We start from the raw sequence: 16521 nt of genomic DNA, 5'->3' as shown, positions 1-16521 counted from the left end.
TCCCATCCCTAGGCAACTAGGGATGGGAAATAAATGCTGGCCAGGCAGTGAGGCCCACATCCCCGTAAAAGGTTAATATAAGAAAATCAAATCGGATAGCCTATTACTTCCAAAATGCATTTTTCATGTTAACTGATTCCTTTTCCACTTTTTACTAGAAACAATAAAGTGTTTTTACAAATAAGAAAGAGTCTAATGGAATATTTTTCACTTTAACATTGACATATGAACTTGCCCTATACATAGTTCACACTTGTCCCTCACCAAACATTGAGTAATCCTTCAACAATGATTCCGTGACTCCTCTCATGATTGATGATGTTGAATGTTGGACTATTATAAACATAAAGCTTGCTGGAATCCTGGTGGGACAGCCTGGTGGCACAGTGGTTAGCACGGCTGCCTCACAGCGCCTGGGATCTGGGTTCGATTCTCCAGCTTGGAGCCACTGTCTGTGTGGAGTCTGCACGTTCTCCCTGTGTCTGTATGGGTTTCCTTCAGATGCTCCAGTTTCCTCCTACACTCCAAAAATGTGAGCCTTAGGTTGATTGGCTATGCTAAATTCATCCTTAGTGTAACAAGAGGTTAGTAGGGTCATAGGATAGGAGCTAGGTGGGACTGTGGTCAGTGCAGACCTGAGGGCCAAATGGCCTCCTTTGGCACTGTCAGGATTCTATAATTTCACAGCCTTTTTAGGATAAACTGATCACAGTATTATGATAGTTGAAATGATTGTATAAACAGTACAATCAAAACTTGACAAACTACCTAAAAAAAGTTCATGTATACGAAATATTTTGTGGATAACATGAAACCGAATATTAGTGAGTCACAACAGTAAAATTATTCACCACGCCTCTGTGAATCTCATTCACTTTGTGAAAGGCACAGGTAACTAAAGGACTGGCATCCAATCCCACCTCATGCTTCACATATAATGAATTGCTTTGAAGTGCTGTAACTACACAGAGAATGGCAGTAGCCATGGAAAAGAATTTGCAACCTCTCAGTAATAACATAAGAGTTGTCGACTTATGTAGGATTTGGTCATAATATCTCATTCAATAGACTGTGCCTTAAACAATGCAGCATTCCCTTGATACTACATTTGATTATTTACTTCATGTATACCAAGAGATTTCAACCCAGAACTTTCTGATTCTGAGGCAAAAACAGGCAAATCAACTGAGCCAAGCTGGCAGTTATGAAAGTGCACATTGGAGAGATTTTTCCTACTAAAGTAATCAAACTCAACAAAATAATCTCGTATTTGTGAATCCTCCCAATGGACCATGGTCCAAGAGCTGGTGAAGCTTGAGGCCACTAACAAAGTAATATAAATTACAGCTCTATCACTCGTGTAGCACAGTACAAGTATCCAGAACACCAGTGCACGGTAGTTTAATAATAATGATTGTGAATTTCTACTGGCCCAGAAAATCATAAACCATCAGGAATGCTGGGTGGCCACAAGTGACTTTGGGCGGAATTTGACAAGAAAAGTTCTAAGTGTCCAGCTAGTGTGAAAGTGGGAGAGTTGCAGATCCATTTTTTGAGACAAGTTTTCCAGTCTTATACTCCCAATCTTATGCACTTGGTGTATGAAAAAGTGGGCTAGACTGATTCTAGTTTTTAGAGGCAGTGTGCAGGTTTAACTCACCAGCCAGCTTGCTTCAGCAGCAGAGGGAGCTATTGCGCATGTGTAGACCTTTGACGCTGCACATGCTCAATAGCAAGGGCAGAAGCCTGATAGAGAAAGATCTGTCAGGCCTCTGCTGCTACAGCCAACCTCAACTTAGCCCCCCCCAACCCCCAACAATTGCAGGGGCCCACGGCTGATCATGAGCCTCCCATCGCCTGAAAATATATTCCCCGCTGTGATGAAGAACAGCAGCGGGTCCCCCTCCCTCCCAACCAATTGCAGCTGTAGAGTACACAGCAGCCCCTCCTCGATTGAGGCATCCAAGACCAGGCCTGTTCCCATAGGCCTCACCCCTTCAGGTCCTGCCCCAATAACCCTCACCCCTGGCACTGCCCAGTGGACAAAGGTGCCTGATGGGCAATGCCAGGCTGGCAAGGGGCACTTGCCTTTCCTCTCGACATCCCGAGGAGCCTCAATGGCCTCCAGTTCTACCGAAGAGGGTAACACGACTGTTCTCCATTCATGGGGAGTGAGTGTTTTCCTCATCAGAGAGGACCTTTTCCGGCAAGGCTGCAAAGGCAAGTGAGCCTGGACAACTAAATGCCGGGCTCACTAAACAGATGCAAACGATAATTGAAATAAAATTAAATAATAGATTCAGCCTCTCACCCAAAACGAGCTGGTAAAATTGTGAGTTTTTGTCAAACTCAGTAGCCATCATCTTGAAACACTTTGTTTCATAAGAACATAAGAACATAAGAAATAGGAGCAGGAGTAGGCCATCTAGCCCTTCGAGCCTGCCCCGCCATTCAATAAGATCATGGCTGATCTGTCGTGGCTCAGTTCCACTTTCCCGCCCTCTCCCCATAACCCTTAATCCCCTCTCTTATCAAAAACCTATCAACCCGCGTCTTAAAAATATTTAGCGAGGCAGCCTCCACCACTTCAACGGGCAGAGAATTCCAGAGATTCACCACCCTTTGAGTGAAGAAGTTCCTCCTCAACTCTGTTCTAAACCGCCCCCCCCCCCATTATCTTGAGGCTGTGCCCCCTAGTCCTACTGTCCTTTCTGAGCGGGAAGAGTCTCTCCACCTCTATCCTATCCATCCCATTCATCATCTTATACGTCTCAATGAGATCTCCCCTCATTCTTCTAAACTCTAACAAGTACAAGCCTAGTTTATTCAGCCTCTCCTCATAGCTCAACCCCCTCAACTCCGGCATCAGCCTAGTAAACCTCCTCTGCACTCCCTCCAAGGCCAAAATATCCTTGCGTAAGTACGGTGCCCAAAACTGCACACAGTACTCCAGCTGCGGCCTCACCAATGCCCTATACAGCTGCAGCAAGACCTCCCTACTTTTATATTCAATCCCCCTCGCGATGAAGGCCAGCATCCCATTCGCCTTCCTGACCACCTGCTGCACCTGCAAGCTGGGTTTTTGCGACTCATACACAAGGACCCCGAGGTCCCTCTGCACCGTCGCCTGCTGCAGTTTTTCGCCACGTAAGTAATAATCCTTCCTACCATTATTTCTACCAAAGTGGACCACCTTGCACTTGCCAACATTAAATTCCATTTGCCTCTCTCCATAGATACCATCTGACCCACTCAGTATTTCTGGCATTTTCAGTTTTTATTCATTGAGTACTGGCTAAAACTGCTTTTCCTCCTTTGCCAGTCACACAGATTTAGAGATCCACTGCATATAATCAAATTAAGTTACATTTGGGACTCCAGCACAGTCAGGAATGGAACTCCTTTGCACCTGTTCTGTTACATTTACACCGGCAAGGCAGGATTGTAATGATTTGTCACCTCTTTTTTTTCAAAGTTTTAAAGTTTATTAGTGTCAAATTTAAGGCTTACATTAACACTGCAATGAAGTCATTGTGAAATTCCCCCTAGTGGCCACTGTCTGGCGCCTGTTTGGGTCAATGCACCTAATCTTTCAGAATGTGTGAGGAAACCGGAGCATCCGGAGGAAACCCACGCAGGCACAGGGAGAACGTGCAAACTCCACACAGTGACCCGAACCAGGAATCGGACCCAGTCCCTGGTGCCGTGAAGATACAACACTATCCACTGTGTCACTGTGCCATCTCTTCATCGACATTGAGGCAACAGATGGGGTTGACTATTATTTTATGAAGGTGTCAACTTTTCACATTTGGAAAAATATGCATATTGACTGACGACTTAACTGAAAAGAGCTAATCAGTCCATCCTTGCTTAATGATCTGAAGGAGCATTTTCTTCATGACAAAATGATTGGCAATTTTTTTTGCAGTTAGTCTTAATATGATTCAAGAGAATTACTTCCTATCAATAATATAAAAAAAACTACCCTCTTTTAAATAAGAAAGGGCAATGAGATCCGTAGAATCCCCATAGTGCAGAAGGTGGCAATTCAGCCCATTGAGTCTGCACTGACTCTCTGAATGAGCACTCTACCCTAGGCCCACTCCTTCACCCTATCCCCATAATTCTGCGAGTTGGTCATGGCCAATCTGCCTAATCTGTACATTTTTGGACACTCAGGGGCAATTTACCATGGCCAATCTACCTATTTGCAGAAATCAGTCCAAACTAAGCATGACCTATTTGCAAAGTAAAAACTGTTCAGTGAACATTAATAAGGAAGTTAATTATGGTAAAAGTGAGTTATGTTGTCATATTGGAAGTAAGGATCTGGGGTAGCATTTAGGTTTTTGAGTTTGAAGCTCAGCCCAACATTACACAGGGCACCAACATTACTTCCATAAGGCTTAACCTGAATGAATTGCAAGGAAGAGAAATGGAGTCAGGGCTAAGATCCTGGATTTTCAAAGTGAGTTGAACAGGGAGGTATAATAACATTATTGCACATCCAGGACTTGAGAGATTAGCTAAGCAAGGGAAAGCATATGGATGGTTAAAGAGTCAAGAGTGGCAGCGGAGAATTTGACCTCGATGCTCACAGTATATATGTAAAATCTGACCACATGACTACAAAGGATGTCAACAAAGGGCAGTTTGTACATTATTCCTAGGCTGAGCTGAGTTAACTGATCTTGGCTAATAGAAGACAGCTTAATGTCCAAGCTACAAGAAACAATTAGTAAAATTAGTCAGAATTCCTAATCCAGAGCAATGCTAGAAAAATTTGTAGGCTTGTCTTGGTTCAAATCTCAATTATTCTTGGAGTAGTAAACATAATAAAAACTAAATAGTCATTAATTCTGATTTTACTCCAGAATAATAATATTTCAGTATTGTATTTGAACTTCACAGAACATGGATTAAAACATTCTGCTATCTAAATTTATTTGAGTGTCACAAGTAGGTTTACATTAACATTGCAATGAAGTTGCTGTGAAAACTCCCTCTGTCACCTGTTCGAGAACACTGAAGGAAAATTTAATAAGGCCAATGCACCTAACCAGCATGAAAACTGAGCACCCAGAGGAAACCCACACAGACACGGGGAGAACGTGCAAACTCCACACAGACAGTGACCCAAGCTGGGAATTGAACCTAGATCACTGTGAAGTAGTGATGCTAAGCACAGTGCCACCATACCATCCCTTACCTTTATGCCACTATTAGCGATTCTTCAGTCTTTAATGTCATCATTAACACTCCTTTCTCTTATGTCCATGACATCTTTGTCAATTTCTCCATAGGTCTGACCTATCCTTGACCTTCCATTCTGCTCCACCCACCTCTCCAATTTATAATTCTTCACATCTCTATCCTTCTTCAGTTCTGCTGCAGTGATAACAGGACCAGATCTCATGCAAGCTAAAAACAGGAAGTGCTGGAAAGACTCAGCAGATCTGGCAGCATCTGTGGGGAGGGAGAAACAGAGTTGCTAGGTGACTTCTTCATTAATCTGCTGCAGTTAGAACATCCCTGGTCTAATGTAACCTTAATATAGGAGTATTCCGAAAGAGACAAGTTACATTTCGACCTGGCCAAGAATACAGAGGTCAGGTGCTCTTCAGATTGCTGGACTCTTGCTGCAGTGCATATTACTGGACTGGACATTGCTTCCATCAGAACCATGAACAAATCATAGAATCCCTACAGGACAGAATAAAGCCATTTGGTCCATCAAATCTGCACTGAGTGTCTGAGAGCATCCCATTCTATCCCTATGACCCCACATATTGCCCGCTAATCCCCTAATCTACATATCTTTGAAAAATAAGGGGAAATTTAACATAGTCAATCCACCAAATCTGCACATCTTTTGGACTGTGGGAGGAAACCAGACCACCCGGAAGAAATCCACATAGACACAGGGAGAACATGCAAACTCTGCACAGTCAGTTATGGTTGGAATTGAACTTGGTCTCTGGTGCTGAGAGGCAGCAGTGAATCATAGAATCCTACAGTGCAAGAGAAGGCCATTTGGCTCATCGAGTCTGCACCGACTACAATCCCGCCCAGGCCCTATCACCATAACCCCACACATTTACCCTAGTTAGTCCTCCTGACACTAAGGGGCAATTTAGCATGGCCAATCAATCTAACCTGCACAACTTTGGACTGTGGTAGAAAACCCACAGACACAGGGAGAATATGCAAGCTCCATACAGACAGTGACTCGAGCTGGGAATTGAACCTGTGTCCCTGGCACTGAGAGGCAGTGTTAACTACTGTACCACTATGCTGCCCCAAATATTCGGTGTGGAAACTACTAAAGCAAATCATATAAACTTAAGATAATTGTAACTTTATATTTATCATAAAAACAGTAATTAATACAAAAAGCAGACTAATCAATATTGACTAGATACTATGTATAAACTATTGAATCCAGAGTTTCATAAGGGGGATAATGATGGGAAGAGTGATGTGATATACGGAAAGTATAGTGCTGGGTTATTTCAGAAATTGATTCATTTTTTGTTAAGTGATTGGTACCGTTACTATTTTTATGGGTGCTTTTTATAAACCTTATACAGTGTTTTCCCCTCACCTGTCCACCCGCAGTATAAAATCATAGCATTCCTGCTAACCTTTCCAGCCAAATAAACTGAAATGAGCTATTGGGATTTTTTCTCTCCCCTCCTTGTGCTAAATTTGTGTGTGTTTGTGTGTTAAAAGCTGCAGTAAGACTAACATTCCATGTGGGTGCACCGTTGTAACAAACCCCTGTAGTAACCGGGTGGCGATGGGGGGGGGGTCACGTTTTAAATGCCATATATGTGAAGCACTGTGGAGAGGTGGGGGGGGGGAGTAATTTAATGTCCAAATATTATCTATGATTTCCTTTGTAGGAGCATTCGAAAGGCCAGTGATGTCAAACAAACATAGAGGGAGCCAAATAATTAGCGTCCCACCCCACCCCACCCACACACAGGTAAACTTAAATATTCCCTGATAAGGTGTATCATGGCGGGGGGGTAACTGGAATTGTACACTTGTAATGATAAGGGCTGGCTTGAAAGAAAGCAAAGGATGTCGATATTTTGTTTTTAATGGGAGTCTGGGAGCTCCCTCTTGTTTTAAAAAAAATGCAGCTTAACCTTCTGAAGAAAGGAAGGGGTTAGGACACCATGTCCCCGGCTCCATGCGCCGTTTAAGCAAAGAAGTCACGTACGCCAGGTTCAGCCAGCACGTCAAAGCAAACCTCCCCAACCATTCGAGCATCCATGGACAAATTGCGTCCTGCTATGCGAGGAAGGCTGTACAGCCTACCCCAGCACCTAGGTCCCAAAGCCAGCATTATCATGGACGAGGAGGAGGAGAACGAGGAGGACCGCGGCACCAAGAGCATCAGGATGAGAGCTTTACCCTCACCGCCCGCCCGGGGCTGCCCAAACCCCGAGAACCGGCAACTGGAGGCGAAACCGGCGGAGGGAGAGCCCGCGGTCAGCATCAAATGTAACACGAACGGGGACTGCAGGGTGACCCAGGGCAGCCAGTCCTCCATCAATCGGCCAGAGCAGCAGAAGGGTGAGGAGAAGAAGGCTGCCATGGAGGGAGGAGGAGGAGGTGGAGGTTCCTCCTCTTCCAGCCGCCACGAAGACAAGAGGGAGAACAAAGTGGCTTTCTCCGCGGCGCCCAGCCGAAAGTCATCCCAGCTGACAGGGAGGAACTCGGTCAGCGCCTTGAAGTCGGAGGGAGCCGAGCAGATCGTGCCTGAGAACGGGGAGCAGAATGGGAGTCAGGCCAGCTTCATGCAGAGACAGTTCGGGGCCATGCTCCAGCCGGGAGTCAACAAGTTTTCCCTGCGTATGTTTGGCAGTCAGAAAGCTGTGGAGAGGGAACAGGAGAGGGTCAAATCGGCCGGAGCGTGGATTATCCACCCTTACAGTGACTTTCGGTGAGTGTTTTAATCCGGGGAGGGGTGGGGGGGGGGCACTAACCTACACACCAGAGACACATATCTGTGTGTGACTGCAACACTCCAGTCAGCTTCACTTCTAACACTGAATGAAGGTCGATTCAAATAGCAAATTTCTCAATGCAACATCCCTCCCCTCCCCAAAATGGGGGAATTATAAACAGACTCAATGATTCTTTGTAACCCAATGCGGGGGGAATTAAAGAGATCAGTTAATAAGCAAACTGTAAAGAGAGCAGCCAGAAATCTGGACAAGCCCCCACTGACACACACACACACACACTTAGACACACAGACACACACACACACTCACTCACTGACACACACAAGGGTCGAGTTGGAGGCTCTGTGCCGTTTGAATGTCCAAAAGAGAGTGGATCTGGGTTTGGAAAGACACCGCAGTGTTCTGTACCCCGAGCTTTCCTGCCCAGCTATCAGACAGTGCAGGTGGTCCCAGCGACAGGTAGAACACTGACTTAACTTGTGAGGCAGCCAGTACACTGGTGAAATCAGTCACACGGTTAGCACTGGGCCACACAGGCAATGGTGCGTGTCCGATCCCTTTACTTGTTAATAGTGCTTGAATTAATTAAAAAAAATTCTCGTGTTCACTGAAATTAAAACAAAAAAAACCCGTGTGAATGGGTATCTTCATCATTGCCTGCTGTTATACATTGTAGATACAATCTGTAGAGGTGACCCAGTCTGTTATTATTGGTACAGATGCTTTTCTGAGCTTTTGCTACGTCTGTGTCCTTGGACGGCATTGCTGTCCACACCAGCTCGCCTCTTTGCAAAGCGTTTTTATCATCACAGGAATGAGAATGGACGCGTGTTTCTGTGTTATGGAAGATTCAGCTGTCTTCTGCTGGCACCATTTGCAGGCTAATAGACTTTGCAGTCCTGATCCCTGCCACCCGACCCATCATTAACCAGTCTCCAGTCTAACCAGGACAGGAGTCTCTTTCTCAGTTCCTGGACTAAGACAGGATTGCAACGCAAACTGGCGTGGTGATCTCCCAGAAGGTTCTACATCACGCCTGAGCAGTCTCTGAAATTATACCATCACTTTTCCATTGGTTCAAACATTAAAAATACATAAACTTGTCAATTCTTAACGGTTCTGCCTGAATATACTTTTGGTGCCGTTGATAGATCTCACTCAAGAAATGAGCAGGTATTCACAAGTGTAAATAGGTTTGCAATTTTTCACTCGTGATCATAAATATCACACTTATACCCCCAAATGTAAAATTAAACCCCTATTTCATGTCCAACAGCAATGTAATTTTTGGTTCACCCTTTCTTGCTGTGATTCTTGGCATGGTTCAATATCCATGATATGCAAATCTAATTACCTAAGACTTCGGACTTAGGTTCCCTGCAGTGCAGAGGGAGGCCACTTGGCCCATCGAGTCTGTGCCGATTCTCCCACGCAGGCCCTATCCCTGTAACCACACGTGTTTGCCTGGCTCGACACCCACCCCAACCTACACATCTTGGGACATAAAGGGCCAATCCACCTAACCTGCATATCTTTGGAATGTGGGAGGAAACTGGAGCACCCAGAGGAAACCCACGCAGACACAGAGAGAACATGCAAACTCCACACAGACAGTCACCCAAGGCTGGAATCAAACACTGCCCTTGGTGCTGTGATGCTGTGTATCTGAAACGTTGGATTGCCTATGGATATTACAACAAACATAGATCATAGAACCCTATAGTACAGAAAGAGGCCCTTCGGCCCATTGAGTCTGCACTGACCACAATCCCACCCAGGCCCTACCCTCATATCCCTACATATTTTACCCACTAGTCCCTCTAACATAAGCACCCCGGGACACTAAGGGGCAATTTGTAGCATGGCCAATTAACCTAACCCGCACATCTTTGGACTGGATGAAACATGAATAATTGCAGGCCATGTATTATCACCAACACCTCAATGAATTTAATTGAAATAGTTTTGTGGCTTACTCTCCAAACATCACCACATGTCTTGTAAAAGTCAAACAGTAAATTTATGGGTGATGTGTAACAGATCAACAAAATTGTGCAATTTGATCCATTAATCTCATTATATATTCTCAGCAAAAAACCTTGGATATTTTCTGCAAACTATCACATGCTTTCTCTTTGAGCCAAGTAATACATATAAGATATTACCAAAATGTTTGTTTCCAGTTGTGAGCTGGATTAAAATATTTCACACACCTTGTATCCAACAGTGTCTCACGCATGTTTTGCATGTTACAGGAATTCTCCAGGCATTTGTATTCTTCCCATAGCTTGTGGCTTCTTTCTAATCATCTCTAACACATCCAACATACAACAAATAAATTGCTCCCCAGGCTGCCATCCTCTTTCCTTCTCTCGTCTGGAGAATATAGAAGCGATTGTGCAAGCATTGTATTTTCAACAAATACTTTATTCAGTCATTTGCAGATTTCCAAGCACTTAGTTGTTCATTTGCTTTCTCATTAATTCAAAACTTTGTTTGCATGACACTTCAGAGAATGATTTGGCCAGGTTTCAGTTGCTCATCCTTAAGGCTCTGGTTAAGCATTAAATCATATTGCAACTGCCCTACAAATCTTGTTGCTTTTGGACCTTAGAAGATGGATAAAGGAAAAAAAAAGTTATTTGGGTGCTGTATGGAGTAACTTGATGTTGTGCTGTTTGGAGCAAGGACAATTAGATAAAATTGAAGAGAGTGGCTTGGACAACTGTCAGTTACCAAGACGTGGACAGTTGTCTGAAAATTAACAATGAAGCTGTCAGCTTTCTTAGAGGTTTGACTTTTACTCTAGGTTTGAGATGCTTATTCCATAAGTGATAATTGTTGGTATTCTGATACTCAATACCATAACTAATTATGTTTGCTGTCCTTCTTGCTTTCCTGCTTTGATAATAATGGATGCACGGAACATTCCCAAATATCAAGGATTTTGCATGGTGCAAGAGAGAGGGACTGGGGGTTGGGAGAGAGAGTGTTGATGCATCTTGAATGCAAGCTTATGCCCACTTAGTGCTACCTCAGTGGAGCTGTGGCAGGTATGTTGCAGCAATGGAAATGTTGGACCAAAGCCACTGAAAAGTAATAATTCGTTAGATTTCAATGTATGTAATGTGTGATGAATATCTGCATGGATGGCATACACGGAATGGCTTCCTTATCATAATGTTGCATTTCATTTTGATTAAATATGACTGTCAAGTATCGTGAATCAAAATTTAAAATTATTCTATTGTTTCAGAGTGAATCAGGTTATGGAACAATTAAGGATACTATTAGACAAGTACAAAAATAATAAACAAATATTTAGTGATATTAAAATTTCAGTTACTTCCTTGTACATTGATTTTGAGGCATTCAATAGTATAGTTGTACTATCATAGACAAGTAATCCAAAGGCTTTCACTATTCTTCTGGGAACAAAGTGTTCAAATTCAATGGTAGCTGGTGGAATTGAAATCCAATTAATAAGCCTGAACTATAAAGCTAGTCTCAGTACCATGACAGCTATCATGTCAAAACTTATTGGCTTCATTAATGCCCTTTAGGGAAGGAAATCCTCCATCCTTATCAGGCCTGGTCTACATATGACTCCAGGCTCAGAGCAGTGTGGTTGACTCTTAAATGCCTTCTGAAAAAAGAACAAGGAACAAAGAAAAATACAGCAGAGGAACAGGCCCATCGGCCCGCCAAGCTTGTGCTAATCATGAAACTCTAACTAAACTAAAACAAAAACTTTCTTCCCTTACTCGGTCCTTATTCCTCTATTGACCTAGCAAGCATCTCAAGGACAATTTGCGATGGGTGACAAATTTTGGCCTTGCCAGTGATGCCCACACCCCATGAAAGAATAAAAAAGTTGCTCAATAAAAGCATGGTGGAATCCTTTTGCAATGAAATTATATATCACAGCCAAATAGTGTCTTAAGCAGGAAAGTCAGTATATTAGTATGAAACATAAGTTCAGTCAGGGGCAGATGGAAATGAAGAAGGCAAAAAATTAAATTCATTTTAATGATAAGGACCACCAAATTGTGTTTGTTTTAAAAAAATTATAACCCGTCTAAAAATATTTTTAACTTTGGCAAGTACCTCGGGAGATTCAACAAATGCATTAACTACTTTATTATTAGTGATATTAGTTTCTATTATATCAGTGAGGAACATTTCTGTATTTTGTACTGAAATGGGGGACAAGAGATGATTAAAGACTATAAAAGAATCATGCAGCCCCCTATTTGGGCAAAAAGCGCACTACATAGAATTGTACAGTGCAGAAGGAGGCCATTTGGCCCATCAAGTCTGCACCAACCACAATCCCACCCAGGTCCAATCAACATAACCCTATGCATTTACCCTGGCTAGTCCCCCTGATACTAAGGGGCAATTTACCATGACCAGTACATCTAACTCGCACATCTTTGAACTGTGGGAGAAAACTGGAGTACCTGGAGGAAACCCACACAGACATGGGGAGAATATGCAAACCACATATAGACAGACAGTGACCCAAACTAGGATTCAAATTCAGGTCCCTGGCGTTGAGGCAGCAGTGCTAACCACTGTGCTACCATGCTGCCCCAAGCTACAATTTCAATTTTTATTATTAATTTATAGATAGCTAGTTAGCAATTTACTAAACCCAGCTAACTCAACCAACTGGATAAATTGTTTCACTTACACTGCTAATGATCTAGATGCATTGTTGTTTCTTCCAAGGGCTAAACAATGAACATCTTTCATTAGCTTACAAAGACATGTTAATTATAACCACTATTACATGTTCAATTAATTGAAATATTAGTATTTTTCATCACATCTAATTTTGGTAGAAGGAAATTCAATTATACTATGTAAAATTTTATTTTATTACAAATATTGGTAGCCCGCATTGTGATACAGTTGTATCTTGGCTTGAGATGTGGTTCCTCATACAACTGAATTCCCAATCACAAGCTATTTTGTAATAAGCACACAGCAAAGTGAATGATTAACTATAAGCAATCTCAGCCAACTTGATTAGTGATCCTCAGCACAAAGCCATCCTAGAGCATATGATGTGCAATTACTTGCACATATTCTGGAGAACAGTGACCAAATCGGGAGATTCATAATGTAAATAAAAAATAAGATGTATTTCCTGTAGCTATGTATAACAAAGTTGTCAACAAGCTTATGAAGAGAAGTATTGCAGTTTTATCATGAATAGGAAATATATCGCAGTTCGCTTATAGAATTAATGTGCATTAAGCAGGGCATTTAGAAGTGACTAAGGTAAGATATTTTCACAACTTGCCTTTACATGTGTGTAAATGTATATAATCTCATTATTCAGTGTAAACTTCAAGACTTTTCTACTAATGTGTAATCTCACAGAGATTGTGACCATTCTAAAGCCACAATTACTGTTCAGCATTATGAAAATGCTCCCTTGTCATTTTGAGTTGAAACCTTATATGTAAAGAATAATAGAACTGAATTAATCCTGCGTACCATGGGCAAAGTATGTAGATTAAATATTTATACATATACTTTTTTTTGCCAATATTAAGCTTGTGACCAGAAGAACATACTTTAATCTTTTAAAGTTGTCATCGCTTAACATCATGGTAGATTAGCATAGTTCATCAGAGCAGTGTCATGCAGCCAGAGATTTGTAAACTGAAAAATCCCATTAGAATGGTATTATTGGAAATGTCCATCCTTTGCACACTTACACTAAGCTATTACAACTAGTGAGCAAATTATTCCATAGATCTACTACATACCTTCAAGTTATGTCATCTAATGGTATAGATGGTTTAAAGACTGGCTTTTCATCCCTTTTGTACGTGTTCATTTACAGTTCTGATTTACAGAATGAATATCCTTTCTGTAGTTATCCTATGTGAGATGGGTTTGAGTTTCCTGGATATAGTTTCTGTTTGATAGGCACCAGTAGGGAGGCAGTGGTGCAGTGGTATTGTTATTGGGCTAGTAATCCAGAGACCCAGGTATAATGCCCTGGGAACCCTGGTTCAAATCCCATCATTGTAGATAGTGAAATTTGAATTTGACAAACATCTGGGATTCAAGCCTGACCATGAAACCTTGGAACATTACAGCACAGAAATAGGCCTTTTGGCCCTTCTTGGTTGTGCCGAACCATTTTTCTGCCTAGTCTCACTGACTTGCGCCTGGACCATATCCCTCCACACCCCTCTCATCCATGTACCAGTCCAAGTTTTTCTTAAATGTTAAAAGTGAGCCCGCATTCACCACTTCATCTGGCAGCTCATTCCACACTCCCACCACTCTCTGTGTGAAGAAACCCCCCCTAATATTCCCTTTAAACTTTTCCCCCTTCAGCCTTAACCCATGTCCTCTAGTTTTTTTTCCTCCCCTAGCCTCAGTGGAAAAAGCCTGCTTGTGTTCACTCTATCTAGACCTATCATAATTTTATACACTTCTATCAAATCTCCCCTCATTCTTCTATGCTCCAGGGAATAAAGTCCTAACCTATTCAACCTTTCTCTGTAACTCAGTTTCTCAAGTCCCAGCAACATCCTTGTAAACCTCCTCTGCATTCTTTCAACCTTATTAATATCCTTCCTGTGATTAGGTGACCAAAACTGCACACAATACTCTAAATTCGGCTTCACCAGTGTCTTATACAACCTCACCATAACATTCCAATTCTTATACTCAATACTTTGATTCATAAAGGTCAATGTTCCAAAAGCACTCTTTATGACCCTATCTGCCTGTGACCCCACTTTTAGGGAATTTTGTATCTTTGTTCTACTGCACTCTTCAGTGTCCTCCCATTTACCTTGTATGTTCTACCTTGGTTTGTCCTTCCAAAGTGCATTACCTCACACTTGTCTGCATTAAACTCCATCTGCCATTTTTCAGCCCATTTTTCTAGCTGGTCCAAATCCCTCTGCCAGCTTTGAAAACCTTCCTCACTGTGCAAAGCAACTGATTGTTATAAAAACCCATTCACATTACTAATGCCCTTTATGGAACAAACTCAGTTGTCCTCACCTGGTCAGGTCTACATGTGATTCCAGACCACAACAATGTGGCTGGTTCTTAAATATGCTCTGAAGTGGCCTAGCAGGTTCTGCAGTTAGGGATAGATAACAAATGCTGACCTAGCCAGGGACAGCTACACCCCATTAAATAATATTTTTAAAATACCAAATTTACTAATCCTGGCAATCTTGCTTTAAGATGCTCAAGTGTTACTGGCATGGACATGTGTGTAACAATCATAGGAGTCCTGCTTACCTAGTTTTAGACCTTACGTTTGGGAAAGAAAAATCATTTTCCATCTAACCATGCTTTTTTTCTTGACTCCAGAATGTTTTATGATGAGGCTTGGTGCCAAAATGAAAAATACTTTATTCCTCCGCACTTCACTGATGGAAATTCAAAAAGTAATATATAGTTAGAAGCCCCTGTAGAGACAGAACTCGCCCCCTTTCTCCATGCTTGCTTCTGAGCTGAGTTTAATATCTGCTGTATCTTGTATAATTTTATTCTTGACTGGGTTAAAACTTGTTCCTCCTCTGGGACAGGTACCAAGCCTGTCACTGTGATTATGCAAGACTGAACAAACATGAGATCACATAATGTGTGTGTGTACATTTTTAAAGTGTTACAAATGGAGATAAGTTTGAGATTATAATGTATGGTAATGAGGTTTTGACGTTGTGGGTTCTTGCCACATATTTGTCTTCCTTTACAGCAGGTAGCGGTGAACCGTCTGGGAATGAGTTATCTCGCCCTTGTTTTATCCCTTTTCGCATCGGGAATTGCACAGGTGAATAATAGTCTGATCTGACTGGGGAACCTGGGTCTTTCCAGTGAGCATTCCATCCAAGCTCCTTGTCTGCTGCAGCTGGTGTCTGCTTGCAGGAAGCTGGGAGGTTTGAGGAGTCTGGGTCTGCAGGGAGCTGTTTATGGTGCTGAAACCTGAAGCGCTGCCCACACAGCAGAACTTTTCTTTCTCCACATCAGCCTCCTTCTCTTTCCCCCTCGCCCTGTCAATACCAACCCGAATACTGTACCACCCACTAAGCTGCTGATACGACTGATGAGAGTTAACAATTCGACAGCAATCAACATTTTGACACCATTCTGTTATTCCTGGGAATTTTCAGTGTCTGCGCTGTACTTGCTTGACTTTTAAAGCAGAGCAGCAATGCCGGGGTGCTGCAATAATTGCAGAAAACCAATGATACCAATTTTAATTTCGGAAAACAGCTCAACGGCGTGACTGTATATATATTTAATGGATATCCCTAAAACAATCCAGCCCACCTATTATTTCCTATCGCCCTAAATACTACAATTGCTGCTCAGCACCCCCACCCCCTTTCTATTTTAATAATCGATTCATTTCTGTCTTAACGATTAGACAGAAGGACATTTATCATGCAGGATCCGGTATCATTCGTCTGACAGTACGGAGACCAGACGCATAATATTTGATAGCGAATTCACACCAGCTGAATACAACACCCCATGTGATACATTA

General features: G+C 42.4%; 1 protein-coding gene across 1 annotated transcript in view; it reads left to right on the top strand.

The window, feature by feature from the left end:
• Positions 1 to 7261: 7261 nt before the first annotated feature.
• Positions 7262 to 16521, top strand: part of hcn2b (hyperpolarization activated cyclic nucleotide-gated potassium channel 2b) — a 130662-nt gene continuing 121402 nt past the window's right edge. The window contains exon 1 of the mRNA XM_080213257.1: positions 7262 to 7957. Coding sequence (XP_080069383.1) covers positions 7284 to 7957 — 674 coding nt within the window. The 5' untranslated portion in view covers positions 7262 to 7283. The remainder of the gene's footprint in view (positions 7958 to 16521) is intronic.

Source organism: Carcharhinus amblyrhynchos, chromosome 26, assembly GCF_965287045.1.
Source record: "Carcharhinus amblyrhynchos chromosome 26, sCarAmb.v2.hapA, whole genome shotgun sequence".
NCBI lineage: Eukaryota > Metazoa > Chordata > Chondrichthyes > Carcharhiniformes > Carcharhinidae > Carcharhinus > Carcharhinus amblyrhynchos.
This window is presented reverse-complemented; position numbering and strand designations above follow the sequence as displayed.